Below are 18,760 nucleotides of genomic sequence, written 5' to 3'. Positions count from 1 at the left end.
TAAATCCTAGTTTTATTTTGTTTTTTCTTAGCTATAAACTATTTAGTATTTCTTTTATTAAATAAAACACTTCATATATATCTTGCACATCTTTATTTTGGCACCAATTTTTAAAGGTTTTAAATTAGTTATGTGTTGTATTCAGGAGCTATGGAGACAGACTATGAAAATTGTAATATGATCTGTTAAAATTTTTAATTTACATATATTTGACTTTTCTGCATTGAAAATAATTAAATCAGATTTAAGAGTTTCTATAAAGCTACAAACCATTCTGTTTCTAACAAGTTATTAGTAAATTTTAGATCTGGATTTTTTATTTAACCACTATTTTATAGTTACACTGATTTTTTTTTTTTGTTAAATTTTTTTTCTTGTGGGGACACACTTTTTAGTCTTAAAATATAATTTATATTTCATTTAATGCTTTGTGCTACATTTGAATTTAATATTTAATCAATGCTTTGATCTCAAGAAGGAGAGGTTATGTATTTCATTGATTTTATTTCTTTTAAAATGGTTGTTTAAAAATAAGTTGCTTTAGATGTTCAAAAGCTCAGTTTTAACTTTGATGTTCCTAAGATTTTTGAACTGGTAAACAAAGATGCTCTTTTAGAGTAAACATTTGATAAAATCTCTTTTTTTAATTTTGTAAGTGTTGTCTAATAATGTTTAATTGTTTGTAAATTATTTAATAAATAATATAAAAAGGCTACAACAGCATAGTTATAACCATTAAGCCAAAATGTTAGCAGGTTAAAATGCTACAACATAGCTTGATGCTTCACATTGTCCATGTGTGCTTTCAGTTAATATAAGAAGTACATGATTAATCTAATTACAGATAGAAGAGTCAGTATCATAATTAAAGGTTTTGTGTACTGACTCCAGAGCTGTATGTGTGTGTTTCTCTGCCAGTTTCAACTATGAGGATTTAGTTGTTTGATCAACTGAATTACCTTCCTGCTCAATGAATTAGCACAAAAAGTGGCTGAGCATTCCACAGACAGGAATGTACCCTTAACATCATTCTGATGCAGAATCAGCTGACATACTGTGTGACAAAGCAGTACTTTTGAATTTCAATTACAGGTACAATCCATTCAGTGGGTTTGTATACAATCTTCCACCAATCTAATTTCATCCTCAAGGTATAAGTAAACTCATGGCTATAGAAAATTACATTTGTTCAAGATGCCATGTAGTGGGATTGAACGTGACATGAGACATTATGGTTCAGCAAACTTGCATATTTGCATACAATTATAAATATATATATGGAAATTCTTGGATCAGAGACCAGGGAAACAAGAAACGAAAGAGGACTGTATGAGTTATATATAACTGTTGAGCAAACAGTTTTTTTTTTTGTTTTTTTTTTACAGATTTAATGTTTTGGCAAAATATCCACTTTCCCATAAATGAATCTGTCTCGTATGTGTGTGTTTGTGCATGTGTGCACACATGTACAATATTTTATGTTTTATTTGTTATGGCAGAATTTCTATTTGTATCAATAACAGAAAAGGAATCTGTACTTCTGTTATCTGAAAGACTACTTGATGCGTTATGAATAAATATAAGCCAATCACATTGCCCCAATCTACATCTTTTAGTATAAATCTAACTTAATATTATGACATTAGTTTTATAGGGGAAAATTGCAGCTTCTCTTTTAGTATCTTTTAATAATCACTGGAAGAATATACTTGTGAAAACATTATGTTGCATCTGCTGCAATATTGAGTCACAAGCAGAACTGCAGTAGGTGGTGTGTAACTTCAGAGCACATATCTATAGCTGGTTGCAATGAGGAGGCTTAATAAACCATGAAAGTGGATCTATTAAAAAAAAAATTTGGAGAAATTGACAAAATGGAAAGATAATTTCAATTCTTCATTTCTGTTAACCTCAGTTTTGCTTCCATAAATCTCTCCAGCATTTTAACTTTACTTAGGGACATCAATAACTTCATATAGATGTATCAATAACTTGATTGCAGAAGTAATTTAAGTACAGCACTAGCTTGACATGACTGCTGTACTAACTTGACCATAGATTCAGTATTAACTTGACATGGGTACATCAATAACTTGGCTTGGGTACATCAATAACTTGACTTGGGGAGAAGATCAGTAACTTGACATTGCCATAGCATTAATTTGACATGGATGCAGCACTAACAACCTGATATAGATACAAGAACATAGGTACAATAGTAACTTGACACAGTTGGAAATTCCCAGGAATGCTAAGGACCAAAATGTGAATTTTTTAAATTTTTTTTATAGTCCTTTTTATTAAGTTCTATTTCAGTGGTTATGTAACATTCTCCAAATTTCCCTGCAACAAATTTTCTGGATTCTCTTAAATAATCATCATTTGAAATTAAGTATTTCCATGGTTTTCATTTATTGTTGTCTCTAAGGGAAAGACTAATACCCACACCTTTCAGACTCTCTCTCTCTCTATATATATATATATATATATATACAAGAATAAGGGCAGGGAATCGTCAATTAATAATAGAATTAATAATTAACAATTTTGCCAAGTAGTTCAGTATGAAAAAACCTTTATCGGTAAAACCATTTATCATCATAAATATACAGGGATTAGCATTGAGTTGCTTCTCCAACATACTGAAAATTTAGAATTTGTAGTTTAGAATCAGTAGTTCTTTGACTGCTATTTCTAAATTTTCAGTATGTTGGAGAAGCAACTCAATGCTAATCCCTGTATATTTATGATGATATATATATATATATATATATATATATATATATATATATATATATATATATATATATATCCTCGTTTAGTAACAATTCAGTGCAGAATTTGGGAGATTGGAAGTTATTGTGGTCATCCTTAGTCCAGCTGATCACACAACCATACCTTCTTAGACACTCACTATTACAGGTTTTGTTCAACTCTGATGTTCAAACAGTTGAGACTCTGTGTGTGTCTATCAGAACTGTTAGATTCTTAGACAAAATACTTGTGGTATTTAGTTATGGTTCATTATATTCTGGGTTCAAAACTGCCATGGAAATTTTGCCTTTCATCCTCCTGGGAAGATGGGTCAATAAAACACAGTACCACTTGAGTACTGCGATTTATTTGATATTTGTGTAAAGAATCCTAGATGTTAATGAATTTATAACTGAAGATTAAAATCATGAAAGAATCTAATGCTAACTAAAAAGGAGAATGAGAGCAGTGAAGATGTGGTCCATCTTTTAGTCATGTTTCTGGTTCATCCTTTAGTCATGTTTTTTTTTTATTGTGTGTGTGGGGGGGGGGGTCTTTGGTACTGGTGTATTTTAGGTATTAAAACATTAATTGAACATTCTGTCATCAAAATTTTAGATGTCACAACTTTCCTACTAGCTCCTCATTTATAGACAGCAGACCTCAGAAATTTTTATTGTATTTTTTCTATTGGTCCAGATAATGTATTAAAGGTTCAGTGCTATTGTTGACAAGAATGGTTTAGTCAACAGAAACTGTAAAGCACTAGTCTAAATGTCTTACAGTATTCCATTTCATCTCAGTTCCATTTGCAAGCAGACTGAGTTTGAATTTTACAAGGGTCAGCTTTTCTTTTCATTTTCTTTTTCTGCTGATAGCATATGTACCAATGATGCTGGTTGTTCTCAGCCCCTTAAACAATTTGCCATGTAATGAAATTAAAATAAGAAACCATTGTTATTAACATTTTTAATTGTATCTTATCTTTCAAATGTATATCTCTATCTCTTCTTCCCTCTTTTTTTTTTTTAATACTTAGACTTTTAGCAGTTTATACATTTCAGATATGGTGTCTTCTATGAAAACTTCTTAGTTTAAATCTTTAGCGTTACAACTGACCTTATCAGACCCAAATATTCTATCTGATTTATGTTCAAATTGTCCAGCTTCAGCTTCTCACTCCTACCCTACAATGTCTTTCTGAAAATAAACAATTACATCATCAAAATCTCAAATTTGTGAGATAATGCATGATTAATTGAAGATAATGTGACTAAATAAGCATTACAGTTGACAGAGTAATCTGAATGCTAATGGATTAATGATCTAATTTTATAGTTAATGAATCCTTTCTCTTGTGAACTGCATGATTTGAAATATAGATTATCTCTCCTGTGCTACAACTAAATGACTAAACGAGATAGAGTATAATTTGAAAAATCACTATTAATTCTATCTCATTAATTCTGTTTACTTTTATCACATTATGACTTAAAAACTAGAGCAGTCATTCTTAAATAGTCCTCAGCCGTTATTTATATAGGCTGTTAACTTATACCAGTACTAGGTTAGCAGACCAAATATTTTATAGTATTTTGCTTTGTCTCCCTATATACTAAGTTAGAATTCTGCCAGGATCAACTTTTGTCTTTCATTTCTCCAGAGTTGATAAAATAAGAGGAATGTTATTCTAACAGAGAGCTATGTTGTTAAAAAATACTCTCGAGAAACAATACTATATAACGATCATCTAATGGATATTTTTGATTTGTAATGAACTTAATCATACTCATTGTTCTAGATTCCTCAAAATGTAGACTGTACTTACGTCCCTTTTGGAATTACTTTTTAAACATTGGTAATATTTCTTCTATATGTGTCGGAATGAATAAACTAATGGAAAATAGAAGCACTTTTTATGTTTTTCTAAAAACATGTTTATACACTCTCTCCTGCTATTCAGTTATCCCACAATTTTTAGAGAATTTTAATATTACAAGCCTGGACCTTCAGCAGACCCCACTGGTAGAATTATAGTTTAAGTTCATTTTTGATTCTTTTGCCACATTTTAAATTATACTTCTTATTTTAAGGTTTTTTTTATTTTTTTAAAAATCAATTTGTGAAAACTCTCAGCTCTGTACAGAAGTGTTATAGAAAGCCCACATCATTTACAAGGACCCCTTTTCAACAGTAATACATGCATTGTTATAATATTAGTTGTACAGCTTCTTAGGTAGAATATATTTCCTTGTAGATTCTCATTCCTCTACCAATCCTAACATGGAAATAATGATTTGACATCAGTCAAAAATATGATTATGTAAGTCAGGTTAATTTCAGTTTTTACTGGTTAATTGCTTCATTTAAATGTTTAACTCTATCCAAAACAATTTGCAAATACTGCTACTGATGGGTTCAAAATAGTAACTCTCTAGCAGTCTTCATTTATGTTCTTACAAAGCATCACTGTTGTTTAGCATTGATCATTTCCATTTGTTATAGCCATTAAATTTATTGTATTACAACTTATAAGCAGGAACTAAAAAATTATATTGGAGGAAGTGGGATGTAAGCAGATCTGATTTTTTTCCTTGTATCTATTGAACATCACTTGGCCAATATACTTAAACTCAGATGATTTAGCCTTACTTCATATATTGATTTCAGATTTCTTTTTTCTCATCAATTGTTGAATGGGTCTGCAAATTGGAAATTTTGTGTGAATTTTTGTACTCGATATATTTTATGTTTACTTACATGCATTTTCTAGTGTCAAACATTTAACCATTTCTTATGAGAGTGACAAGTAATACATCTGGTTTCAACTTGAGCATTTTAAATCACTAATCTTGAAGTTAAAATAATAAGAATATATAAGAATGTTAAAAGCTAAAAATCAAGTGGATTATTTGGAGCTATACATGGTCTGATCAATAACTATCCGGACTGTTACCATAGTAACAAAGCTAAAGCACACAGAGTGAAACCACTTGGCACCGATTGACCTTGAACTCTACAGTGCATCAAACTAAGTTTTAATGTTCTAGCTCACTTCCACTGTTTACAGCAGTGTTTGGAAGGAAGGTGTGTAGCATGTGATCATCGCATTGACCATGACAGAGAGAGTTGAACAGAGAATCTGCATCAAATTTTGCCAAAAGCTTGGTGATACCTGCACAGAGGCCTACGCAAAGTTTTCAAAAAGTTTTAATCATTCTCGACACAATCAAGATCTTGTGCAACTGAAACCTGAGTGTCTTTTTGGTCAGCTGAAAGCAGTTTTGGCACAAACTTGGCAGACACATGTCTCATACCCAAATCTTCAGTGATAATGAACTGAACTGAACCGTAACTAATCTGCACATCCTCTGATAACTCACAGATGGTGATTTGATGATTTTCTTCTCACAATTGCATGCACATCTGCAATATTTTTCTCAGTTCTGCTGGTTGTAGGTCTCTCAGAACATTCGTCAAAATTGACATTTTTTCAGCTATCTTGGAAATGTCTGAACCACTCATACACTTCTGTGCAGCTCATACATTCCTCTCCATACACTTTTTGCAACTTTGCATAAGCCTCTGAGCAGGTATCGTTATGACAACTTTTTCTGTCATGGTCAATGCAGTGATCACATGCTACATACCTTCCTTCCAAGCACTGCTGTAAACAGCAGAAGTGAGCTAGAACGTTAAAACTTAGTGTACATGAACAGCAGAGTTCAAGGTCAATCTTTGCCAAGTGGCTTCACTCTGCATGCTTTAGCTTCATTACTATGGCAACAGTCCAGATACTTATTGATCAGACCTCGTATGAGAAAAACTAACTTATTAGACATGGTATTCTAAAGATCAGATTGCACTCTGTTTTCAAGTTAGTCCAAAATCACTATTTCTTCACTGAGCACCATTATAGGGGTTTTACATAGAAATGTTTATATATGACAGTCCATGACTATTGAAAACTTTGAAGTAAATAATATTATCGTTGTTGCTATTTGTATACCTTTTACTTCCTTGACAGCTTTATCTCCTTGCGTTAATTTCTGAATCATTTGAGACTTTTTTCATTGCAGTTTTATTCATCTCAGGAATAACTTCCCTATACCCTGACTTCTCTACTCTGACCCTTCTTGAAGACTTTCGTTAATCATCTTCATATTCTTCCAACCACTGCAATGAGTATCATGCAAATAAGATTTAATAATAGTTAAATTAAAATGTTCCTCATCTTAAGGGAAAATGATTTCCTTCACCATCTTTTCAATTTTTATAACAGAGCATTGGCTCTACATATCTTCAGTTCTATCAGACGTTTCCAATAATCAGAACTGTGTTAAAAAATTTGAATTTTGTTGTTTAGCTCTGAGCAATAAATATTCTTTCTGTGTTACACATGCTACATAACTTGGGTACTAATTATCTGATGAGTGCCAACTAGAATGACTGACCTTAGCAAAAAATGTTTCACCTCTATCTTCTCAAAGACAGTTAACCAGGTAACTGCTACACTATTCCAAAGTATGTCTCTCTACATCTTTCATGCAACAAATGTTTATAATCCCCAAACTGCCAAGTGATTCACTCACAGATGTACTATTGCTATACTTCAAAAATATCACTATAACTCCCACAGAAAGTCACCCTCCTACCACACATACCAGATCACCTTAAGATAATCAAAGAAAACCTTTGTGTATCACCCAGCCTCTTTCCAAAATTGTAATCTTCAGTCTTAGTACAAAAGAGGACCCTGTATGTAACTGTCCTACTATTTATATCCATTGTTTCTGCTGCCCATTTTTCATCAAAGCCACTTTGCATGCACATATATGTCTCATGCACAACTCCTCCAGAGCCACCGTAAAGAGAGCATTTATGTGATGGTTTGACCTGCAAGAAATACCAGCAAAAATCTCAAATCACACCCTACTGTCTTAAAAAGATGTTTCTTTCATTCTCCTCAAATTGTGTGCTCCTATGCTAGCTCTTATTCTTACCAAGCTAATCAATTTTTCCTTTTCAGTAGAGTCTAACTTAAACTTGTGGAACTTTAACAGTGTGCCCTACCTCATCACCTTCAGTCTATTTTTTCTTCAATGACTGCCTATACAGCTTGTGTAGACCTTGTCTGGGATTTAGATTTAGATCTTATTTTTTTAGTCATACATCAAACATCACATGTACACATATACGACATTGCAAAAACCCGATCCCAGTTGTATAACTTTATTCTGAGACACCATGAGCTACATCCAAAATAAAACCATGTTTTTGCCTTTTCTGCTACCACTCTAATAGCTTTGGCTCAACAGAAGTAACATGCTAAATACCATATATACTTGAACCTACTTGGTGAACTTGCCTCTCTTCCTTTGATGATCTCTAATAGGTCTCATCACCTAAACTCTGCACAAAACACTTTCCAATCCTTCTTGCACCTATCTAGAACACCCTCCCATTCCATATTTTTCCCACCTCAACCAACTGAAACATTTCTAGTTAAGCATCAACTACACCAGTTTTGGAGAGATTGCAAAAATCAAAGCAGCTCTCTTTTCTCTCAGTAAATAATAAATATACTGTAGACCACCTAGAGAGCCTCTGAATGGTCACTTGACCTATTAAATAAAGCAGTCAAATTTCTCTCAACACCCTGCTTTTTTAAATAAGAACAGATTAGATATGGTGATCGTGGATAGAATACTATTGATTATAGGTCTAATCATTGAAGGTTGATTAGTGGCTAAACGACAATAATAAAATTACTTTAAGATAGAATCAATTAACTATAATAATAACGTTGAAAATGAAATAACAACACAATATACTTTCCAACTACTCTGTTGGCCCTTTTATGTGGCTGATGCTAACTTTTAGGGGTCTGGTTCAGTATTTAAATGTAGACATCTATGTATATAAGCTTGAACAGAACACCTATTTTTTTTTTCTGTTTACTTGACTGACCATTAGTTACCTGCTTATCTCAGTTTGTTTTACTAACAATAAAATCAAAACGGTACTTTAGTGACACATTTGAAAGTCAAGGAACGCAGAACTTTAACTCAGCTATTTGGGGCCAAATTATGTTACATGAAAGTGTAAACATATATTATGTTCTTAAATCCTAACGTAATGCAGTTGTTATTTTCTTAGATGTCTTTCAAAATACAGGTTTAGTACCATGTTTTTAGGCAAAAATTTCTACTTAAGAAACATTTTCAATCTTTGAATACTTCCATTTTGTTATTATTCATGCATAGCTGTTCACCATTACTAGATATCTTTTCTTTGCCGACAACTATCAATTTGCTGCTCATCAACTGAATAAATACAATGACAAGACTATTATCCAGTTAAATACTCATTTATAAGCAGTCATACTTATTTAACTCCTCTTTAGTTTGATAGTAATGTCTTTTTATTATGTTCTTTCTGAATTGAATCTTTCCCTTTAAACAATATCAGATTTTCAAACAGTGGGAGCCCAGCTGCTTACTCACTCAGTCTGTGTAGGAGAGGGAACTTGTCTATTCCCTCACTAAATACCTTGATATTCAAGAGAAAATGGAGACAAAGCTATGTAAATACAACTAGAAACAACCAATAATGTTGTTAATTATAAATTCATCATAAAACATCTCTAGCCTCGTTGTCATGTTGCTGTAGGATTTCTAGTTAAAGATTAAACTGACAAGGAAGAGGAGAGCGTACTACTTGTGTGATGACATTGGCCAGATAGAATATCTCATTTTAACATAGCTCATCTGTAATATCAAATGGATCAGATGTTTTAAGATATGAAAGAACATTCCAAGATTCATGAAAGTTATTTTGAACATCATTATTACATTATGTTCATACAACTTACACTGTCTGATGTTTCTGTGTCTATGTGTGTATATGATTCTTTTAAAATATGCATTGTGAATTCTCAAAAGTTCCTTCACAAAAGACAAGTAAAATGCTTCAGCAAAAACCTATACTATTGTATCAATGGTTTTTATATCACTTCTAGCATCTAGTAAAGCATTGTTCCTTGTCTTTATGTTTTGTTTATCCTTCTATTATTTTAGTGAAATGTTGAATAAATATATATCTCTTCAGATTTAGTTATTATCTCTAAACACTGTACCACCATGAGTGTAAATATGACTGAAAATGTCACCAAATTAGTTGAATCAATAAATATATTAATTTGTTTAACTATTCAATTGCTGTAATATTTCAAAATCTCACTTTTCTCCCCATTATACATAAAATATTTTAGTATTTATTACCATTTTTCATTTGCTGATCAGAAATTAGCTGTCTTGTTTCAGTAATTTAAACTTATAATTGTAAATATCCACTGTATATTAAAATGTTTCTGCCACATTGAAATCTATGATTATGTCCTGTTTCACTTTTACTATATCTATATATCCTTAGATTTTTGTTCAAAATATATTATTTATTTTTCATTTGAATTGTTTAAATTTTAAAATATTTTCATATATTAGACAGCAAGTGCAAATTAAGATTTCTTTCAAATTTTGAAGTTGCTAAGTTCTTAAATTTTTTTTTCTTACTTTTTTCAGACAACAGTTGTTAATTGTTTGAGCTGCTATTAAAATGTCTTTTGATCTCAGACAAAATAACAGCACTTTGAAATAAAAACTTCCTTTGTCTTTGAAATTAGATTGCTCCATTTTCAATGTTTCACTTCAAAGAATTTTATTAACAACCTAAATTTTTGTCTATTTCTTTCCTTTGTTTTTTTTTCCTCCTTTAATCTTGATTTTTGTTTAAAATTATATTTTCTTTCTATTTTAGTGTGATGCCAAAATGGTTTTAGATGTCATAGGTAGAATGGAAGATACTGAACCATTTTCAGATGAACTATTACAAGCTATGAAACGACTGTGGGCAGACACAGGAGTTCAAGAGTGTTTCGGGAGATCAAATGAATATCAATTAAATGATTCTGCTAAATAGTAAGTGTTTAATTAATCAAATCTCCAATGTCCAACATAAAATTATTATCATGATGATAATGCTTTCAGTTTCATCATATTATGGATTAAATTTTATTTCTGTTGTGAAAAGCCTGTTGCTGTAGCTAATTTGCAATTCAAATATTTTGTCAATATTGTTTCTTTTCTTTACACTTGTGTCTACATGTGTTTTTAGTAGAAAGTGGGTTATACATCTTTAGATTGTATACCTGACTTTCTACTATAAAATTAAAGAAATTGACGGAACGCTGAACTCCAGACTAAACAAATCAAACAACATTTATTTAGGTGGTAAAACATACATATCTTTAGTTATACATCTTTAGAGGTGAGAATAACGAGCTGTCGAGTATAGATGTCTTGCTTGGTTACTGAAACTGCTTAACCCTTTCTTTACCATATTTATTTTGAGATGCTCTGTGTTTCTTTTAATTACTTTTAAATATAACAAAGAATTTAGTAAGATAATTTAGTTATTGTTAGTGTTAGAAACATAAATTGTGACTAAAGTTTGGTGGAAGAATTTAATTCAAAACTTATGAAAACAAAACATTTGTACTACACAGCCAGAGGTGGTTTCAGCCGGGTTGGTACTGAAAGGGTTAAAGAACCATCCAAATTAATATTATCTCAATGTTATCGACTATTTTAAGTGAATTTTATCTTCCTGCTACCCAAACAACACAAGGCAGGTATGGAGTGATCCAAGCCACTAACATATCTGCTAACTTATTAACATATTCTGTTGACATTCTACAGACATGAACTATTTCAATGTATTACTTACTACATATTAGTTTGACTTAAGTCAAATGAAGTAGTGATATTAATCAGCTAGTAAACAGTTTGTCAGCCTGACAAGGCAGGGTATACTCTGTCTTGTCATATGCCTTTATCATAAGGTTTCTCCTTTTGAATTAATTACTTTTATAAAAATATCACTATTTCTACTCACTAGAATGACATTCCTTATTTCACTTCACTCTTAGTATGATATTGTCTATTTTGCAGTACTAATTCTACATAGGTTACTGTATTTATCACCATATTAACTACACATAGGTTGTTGTCTACATCACAGTAGTAACTATATATAGGTTGTATATATCATAGTACTAACTGAATATATCAGTTACTGTCTTTATCATTATGCTACCTCTACGTATTTAGTAATATGTTGTGTAGTTATGGTGCAGCAATTAAAATTATATTTATAAACCAACATCACATTTCCCTTGGAATGTACAACATTACTATCAGTGTATGCAATTGTTATGAAAGACGAAGGTTGTAGCAGAGTTAGTGAATACTGGTACATATACAGTAATATGTATTGTCCACTAATGAGACTCTTCATGGAATGGATGACATCCAAAAGAGAAAATCATACATTAGACATTCCAAAAATAATGCATGGATCTCTTCCAATGAAAATGGTGTACTTTTGACTTGATAATCACCTTGAAAATAGTTATGTGATATCTGGTAAGCACAAGCAATGATACAGTCTGTACTTATAATATAGTCATAATATCAATCCTGTGTACTAGAAACAATCTAGTATAGACTGTAGTATGCAGACAACTTACTCTACTGTAATTTGACTGTTTGTAAAGCTTGTCAGTACAGAAGGATGAGAAAAATCAGCCTAAACTTCCTATTAAAATATCATAATTAGATTATACATGAAATAATCTAAGGAATTGCTTGATCAGTCAGTCTGTTCTTGGTGTAGAGTCTGTCTGTAGTACTGCTGTAGAGTCAAGTGTTTTGTCACAGTTGTAATACAGAATTTGCTGGTTTAAACCATAATAAAGGAATTGAATTTACAAACACATAATTTTTTTGTTTGCTACAGTTTAAATATAAACTTTGGCTTTGTAACAGATTAATTACGCATCAGTTGTCTATAACAATACTATGTATATGTTATTATCTTTGCATATAACAGTACTAACTGTTGCTGTACAATACTAAGTATACATAGTTTATTGTATGGATCACAGTACTAACTATACATATATTACTGTCTATAACATGTAGGTTGTTATATACAACCCAGTACTTAACTATAGATAAGTTACTATTCATATGAGTTTCAACAGTACTTAAGTTAGTCTGTATGTGTATATATGTGTGTGTGTGTGTGTATATATATATATATATATATATATATATATATATATACATATATACATATATATAAGTGGCAATTCAGGCTGTTCGGGCTTAGCCCAAGTATAAATTTAGTATGTAATTGCAGCCAATAACTCAGGCTCCTTTTTTTGAGCCTGGTTGTAGTTCATTTATTTTCATTCAGCATCTGGCAGTGTCTTAGAAGTGCCCTGTGTCAAAAAAGTATTATTCATACCAGACATTCTCTCGACATCATTCACACGAGTTACAGCCCGAGTTGTTATGTATAATCACAAAAATTAAAAGTAATTCAAATTCAATGTTTTCTTGAAACAATAAATTTCTATAGAGATTAGGATTTAAATTCCACTCTATGAATATTGTTAAAGGAACAGAAATTTATCCACCAACTCGGACTAATACAAACAAGCCTAGTAGGTGTAAAAAAAACTAACTGGCATTTCTTGTCAAGAGTATAGGCAACAGTCAGATCGCTGATGTTTGTTGTGCATTCCGCAGTCGTTATTTGATTGCTGTTATTCTGTGCGTCTGTGTGTAAAGATTAGTTGTGTTTTGCAGGGTTGCTTTATTTTAACCCTTAACTTAGAAATGGAGAATGACATTGTGCTAGATATAAAAAATAAGCCATTTGGAGCTAGAAATAAAGCAGAAAAACATGAATTTCTTCGAGCAGGCATGTGTCTTAATCGAAATCTGTGATGAGCCTGAGTGATGTTAATGACCCGGAGTCACCTCTGATATACATATATATATATATATGTAAATGATACTGTCCATATTGTAGTACTAACTGTACATATTAGTAACCTATATAATAGTACAAACTATACATTATTGTTACAACCATACAAAAAACATAATGTCTTGATCGTAATTGTAATGTCAATTGTTATTTTAATATTATTGCATGTTTTGAGTTCTTGCATGTAATTTGGTGTTTTTAAGTTGGATACTTAATTGATGTAATAGCTTGTAATGTATTGGGCCATTTGAAAAATTTGGGAAATGATGAAACCCTTGACACTTACAATACAGTCATGTCAGTTCGTCCCCAGAAGAAACTGATAAATGCTAAAAGTGTCAAATTCATATCACAGCATCAGCATCTAACTAAATCTGTCTATTGTTATTCCAAGATTATTTGAATCAACTTGTTTTGTAAATTTTATAAAATTGAAGGTAAAAGTCAGGATGCAGAAGATGAAATTCATAGATGGCATGCAATCAGCTGTATCATATTAGAATATCTTTAAAGTTGATTCAAAGCTTAATGCTTGCACTGATTTCATTTACCAGCATGGTAATATTTCTAAATTTCAAATGAGACAAAAAAAGATTCTTTGCATTTGGTAATGCTTCTATTGTACGTGAATAAAAAGAATCATTTAAAGTAGTATGCAAAGCTATGACAAAACATTGAGAAAATTCAAAAGAATGATCTAAAATAAACTACAATGATCAGTGTAAAATTCAGGATGTTAACTGATTTAACTTCAGAATTTCCTGATAGATTTGAATACACCAAAATTAAGAAAGTGTGATCACAAACTAAAATAATCTAAAGGATCACTTATTGAAATTTTGGGAACCTTTGATGCATTAATAAAAAATTATAAGAGTAGAAGTTTTGAATGTTACTTTTGCTGATTTAAAAATTAATAAAAATATGGCTTATTTGGTATGGGTGTGATTAATATTGATATCTCAATTTAATTGATGAAATTGAATCTCCAGCACAATTTGGGAGATTAAGAGCTTTTACAGCTAACATTCTTCTCAACAAAGATAGGGAGCCATGTTAGTTTGAGGCAAGACCATTGCCAATAAACTTTAATCTATTAGTCATAGCAAAACTGATGTTACTAATTAATGAAGATATTGTAAAAGAGGTTTCCATTAGAAGTTAATGGGCTTTCTTTTAATGCAATAGAGATCTCAAGATATGTATAGACATTATTAAGGTTGTTAACCAACTCTAAATATTAAATCAGTATATTGTTCTCCTTTTGACATGAAATATTTAACTGGAAGTGGACATGTCAATATCAGATAGAAATATGTTCAGAGGCAAGGAAATTTCTAAAGCAATGGGTCTTTAGGACATGTCTTCTATATGGAATTAGAAGAGCCAGTTGAACATGTTCTTGGAAATAACATTGATAATGTTATTTACCAAGATGATGTATGATTTTTTTCTAAAACTGTTGAAAATCTACACGTCAAAGTGGGTCATAAAATGAAAGGTTGGGATTGTCATGCATGATGATGATTAATCAAGCTGTCTCCCCACCCCATCCCAATATCAACTTCAAAAGGACAAAAAGTAGTTAGAATTTTCTCATAGACTTGTTAATTTCAAAAGAAAGTATATTGATCTTTCTTCAAGCTGCATGTCATCATTAATATCATGTCTGTAAATATGGTGAACCATTTTTTAATGGGAAAATCTAACAACAAAAGGCATTTAAACATCTAAAACTAATATTAGTATCAAATTCACTGGTCCAGATTCATGATGTCACAAAATAAAAAGTAACCTTAACAATTGGTGCAAATAAAATGGCTACATAGGAATATTTTCAAAAGACACCCATCCTTTTCTATATTTGTAAAGAGCATTAGCTAATGCTGGGACAAGATATTCAAATATTGAAAGGAAATCTTTGGTGTCTATATGATTTACTCAAAGAACAACATTTTTTGCTTAGTTGAAATTTGAAATTGGTCCTAGATTGTGAGCCACTAGAATTTATTTGGGGCAAAAATTATGGTTTACCAAAAGTAACAACGGCACTTTCTTAAAGATGGGTTTTTACAAATGACAGCATTTGATGATGAAATGAATATCTTAAGTAAAGGGATCTCAAATGGTTTGTGTCAATGCACTGTCTCAATTCAAATTTATTAGTTGGTTTGGACGAACATCGCCATTATTGTCATCATCATGACAAATCTTTAATCCATGTTATAGAAACTCATATTATAAAATAATGGTAATTTTTTATCTGGTATATTAAAAAAGAATTTTAATAACTGAAGCAGTTAGCTTGTCCTTGAAAGATCATTTAAAGTTATTAAAAAATAATTAAACAGTTGAAGCTGGTATCTTGTTGCTATTTTACTAATGTACATAGGATGTTGTTTATCACAGCACTCACAAAGATAGCTTGTGTCTTTTTACTGTACTAACTATTCATGGGTTACTATACAAGTTATTGTCAATAGCACAGTCCTTGGATTGCCTGTACATATTTATTGTCTTATTTTTAACTGGTATGTTTTTGAAAAATGCCCATCTTTTGTTTTTTACAATTATGGCATGTTTTGTTCTTGAAAGCAGCAGTATGCTTATTGCTAGATTCTATTTTGTACTTTAGTTCAGTGATTCTCAACCTTTTTCATCTTCAGGCCCACTTTTCATGATCAAAAAATCCCAAGCCCACTGACGTCCAAACCAGCGTTGCCAAAGTTGTTACATTTTTAACAAATTTTTTGTGTTGCTATGTTTTGGCTTGTAACGTTTCTAAATAAACATTTGTTATGTTTGGGAAAAATTTTTCAGCAATATTGGTCAAGACTACAAATTGAATACTAAAAGCAGCTTGTTTCCAATCCAGAAAATTTTCAAGGCCCTCTCAAAATTTTCCCAGGCCCACTCAAAATTTACCCAGGCCCACTAGTGGGCTTCAGGCCCAACATTGAGAACCACTGCTTTAGTTCTTGACAGGTCATTAAGAAAAAAGGAAATTCACTAGTAAAGCTCTGCATTCTCAGTATCTTTCAGGGAATAAGCTTGGACAACATCAATGAAGAGTTCTTAAGGAGTCTTTGTCAGAAGAGTATACTGAAATAAATTAATATATTAAATGCTTTCCTCTTGGTACATATCAGCAGTTACAGCCTAAAATTAATACTAGCTTTTGAGACTAAAGAATTGTGACATAAGATTCAACATCTTTAACTGATTGTTGTTTTCGTGACTGCAATTGGAATCTACAATAAATGGTATTCTGCTTTTTAATGAAGGTGCTATTGAGAGTAACCTTTGCATTATTGTGCTCAGTACAATCTTAAATATGACAAAAGACTGAGAATAAGATGAAGTTAGTAAGTAGAGTGAGTCTTTGTTGTTCAGTTGTCTGGAAATTTATCAAGAAAATTTAAGGAAAGTAGTTTTCAAGTGCTGCCATTTTGCATTTGTATCAGATGAAATGCTGTCAAAGCAATATGAGCAAAGAAATTTTTTCCTCTCATATTTTTCTATTTCCAAGTTTTAACCAAATAAATTGTTGTAACAAGAAACAGGAGCCAAGAATCAATTGTTTTATTTGGCTAAAAATGTTCAATTTCAGTAAATGAAGCACAAGTATAAACATTTGTATTTATTACAAATGGCTGACTGCCAGCCTTCAACTAAAGTAGACAATAAAGCATCTGGACTGGAAGCAGCAATTTGTAGCTCATAGGTTGTTGTCTATATGACAGTTATAACTATAAATACTGTTATGTCATAGTACTAACTATACATAGGTTGTTGTGTATATCACAATATTGCATGTCTAGGCATTCTGTTGATATCAGTTCAAAATATACATAGTTTACTGCCTATATCATAGTACTAACTATACAAAAGTTACTGTTTATATCATTATATTGACTAGAGATAGTTTGAATCAATACTACATTGCTCTCTATACATAATATACTATTTTTTTATCATACTACTAATTATACTTTAATTGTTATCTTTATACAACACTAAATATATGTATAGGTTCCTTTCTGAATCATAGTATTAACTATAAATAGAGCATTGTGTATTTTTGTTGTGTTTTGCTTAAGGATTTTGCAATCATAAGTGCAACATCCTGACCATCTCAAATCCAAGAAAGACAATTCCACGATTTCTTGCTGAACAACCTGCACAGATGACTAGCCTCATTCCTGTCCAGTCATCGCATGTCCTCTACACTCAGGGTCCACATCTCACTACCCTGTAGCATTGCTGTATGTACACAAGCATTAAATGAGAGAAAGAGACCTTTTGTTGCCAACAGAGATAATAACTCTGTACTTTTCTCCATATTATTCTTATTCTAGTAAATATGCTTCCAAAACATCCTCCTCTACTACCAATTAGGTTGCCTAGGTAACAGAAATTATTTACTATTTTTAGGGAGCCTCAAGAGCATTTGAGAAAATCAATTTCCCGTGTGATCCTAGACTTTATGACATCTGTACATTTTCCACATGCAAAAACTATTTTCTCCATTAACCTTCCTGCGATTTCACTGACTATATCTACAAATCTACTGAATATGATTTGACCGAGGATGCACGAATCTGATCCCCATCAAAGAAGAAAATCTTTTTGACCTATCAGTACAAGAAATCCTACAATAAGTGAACAGTTCTCAAGGTCAAAATAAACTTATTGCTGTAGAGAGAGAACACCTTTCACTCCAGATTAACCCTTTGAACCATTTGTTCTGCAATTCCATTTGATTGCAGATGACATAAGGGCATTTTATAAGGAAGGCAGCAAATTTTCTTTCTAGAAGTGATATTGACCTGCACTGGGTCACATGTATCCTATACTAGGCAATCAAAATGCAACATACAAGTTTTTACCATCAACGTTATCTGTACTAAGGTCCTTTAGTTATAAACTAAAGTGTAACCACCAGAACACATCAATGGGAAGAAAAGTTTTCTGTGGTGGATGTGATGCCAAAATCAAATGCCATAATCTGAATGACCTACCTTGAAATCCTCAACGATGTAGCTCTTGAAAGTTCTTTACATTGGTTAAAAGTGAAACCAAAAGATCTTTGATCAGATCTAAGCAG

General features: G+C 31.5%; 1 protein-coding gene across 2 annotated transcripts in view; it reads left to right on the top strand.

Moving 5' to 3' along the window:
* The window catches only part of LOC106882189 (guanine nucleotide-binding protein G(o) subunit alpha), a 125,678-nt gene that overhangs the window by 91,941 nt on the left and 14,977 nt on the right, over positions 1-18,760 (top strand). For both annotated transcript variants that reach the window (XM_014932788.3, XM_014932780.3), the window contains one exon: positions 10,573-10,733. In XM_014932788.3, the coding sequence (XP_014788274.1) occupies positions 10,573-10,733 (161 nt within the window). The remainder of the gene's footprint in view (positions 1-10,572; positions 10,734-18,760) is intronic.

Source organism: Octopus bimaculoides, chromosome 1, assembly GCF_046866305.1.
Source record: "Octopus bimaculoides isolate indiv1 chromosome 1, ASM4686630v1, whole genome shotgun sequence".
Taxonomy (NCBI): Eukaryota; Metazoa; Mollusca; class Cephalopoda; order Octopoda; family Octopodidae; genus Octopus; species Octopus bimaculoides.
The sequence above is the reverse complement of the archived record's forward strand: the minus strand, read 5'-3'. Positions and strand labels throughout refer to the sequence as shown.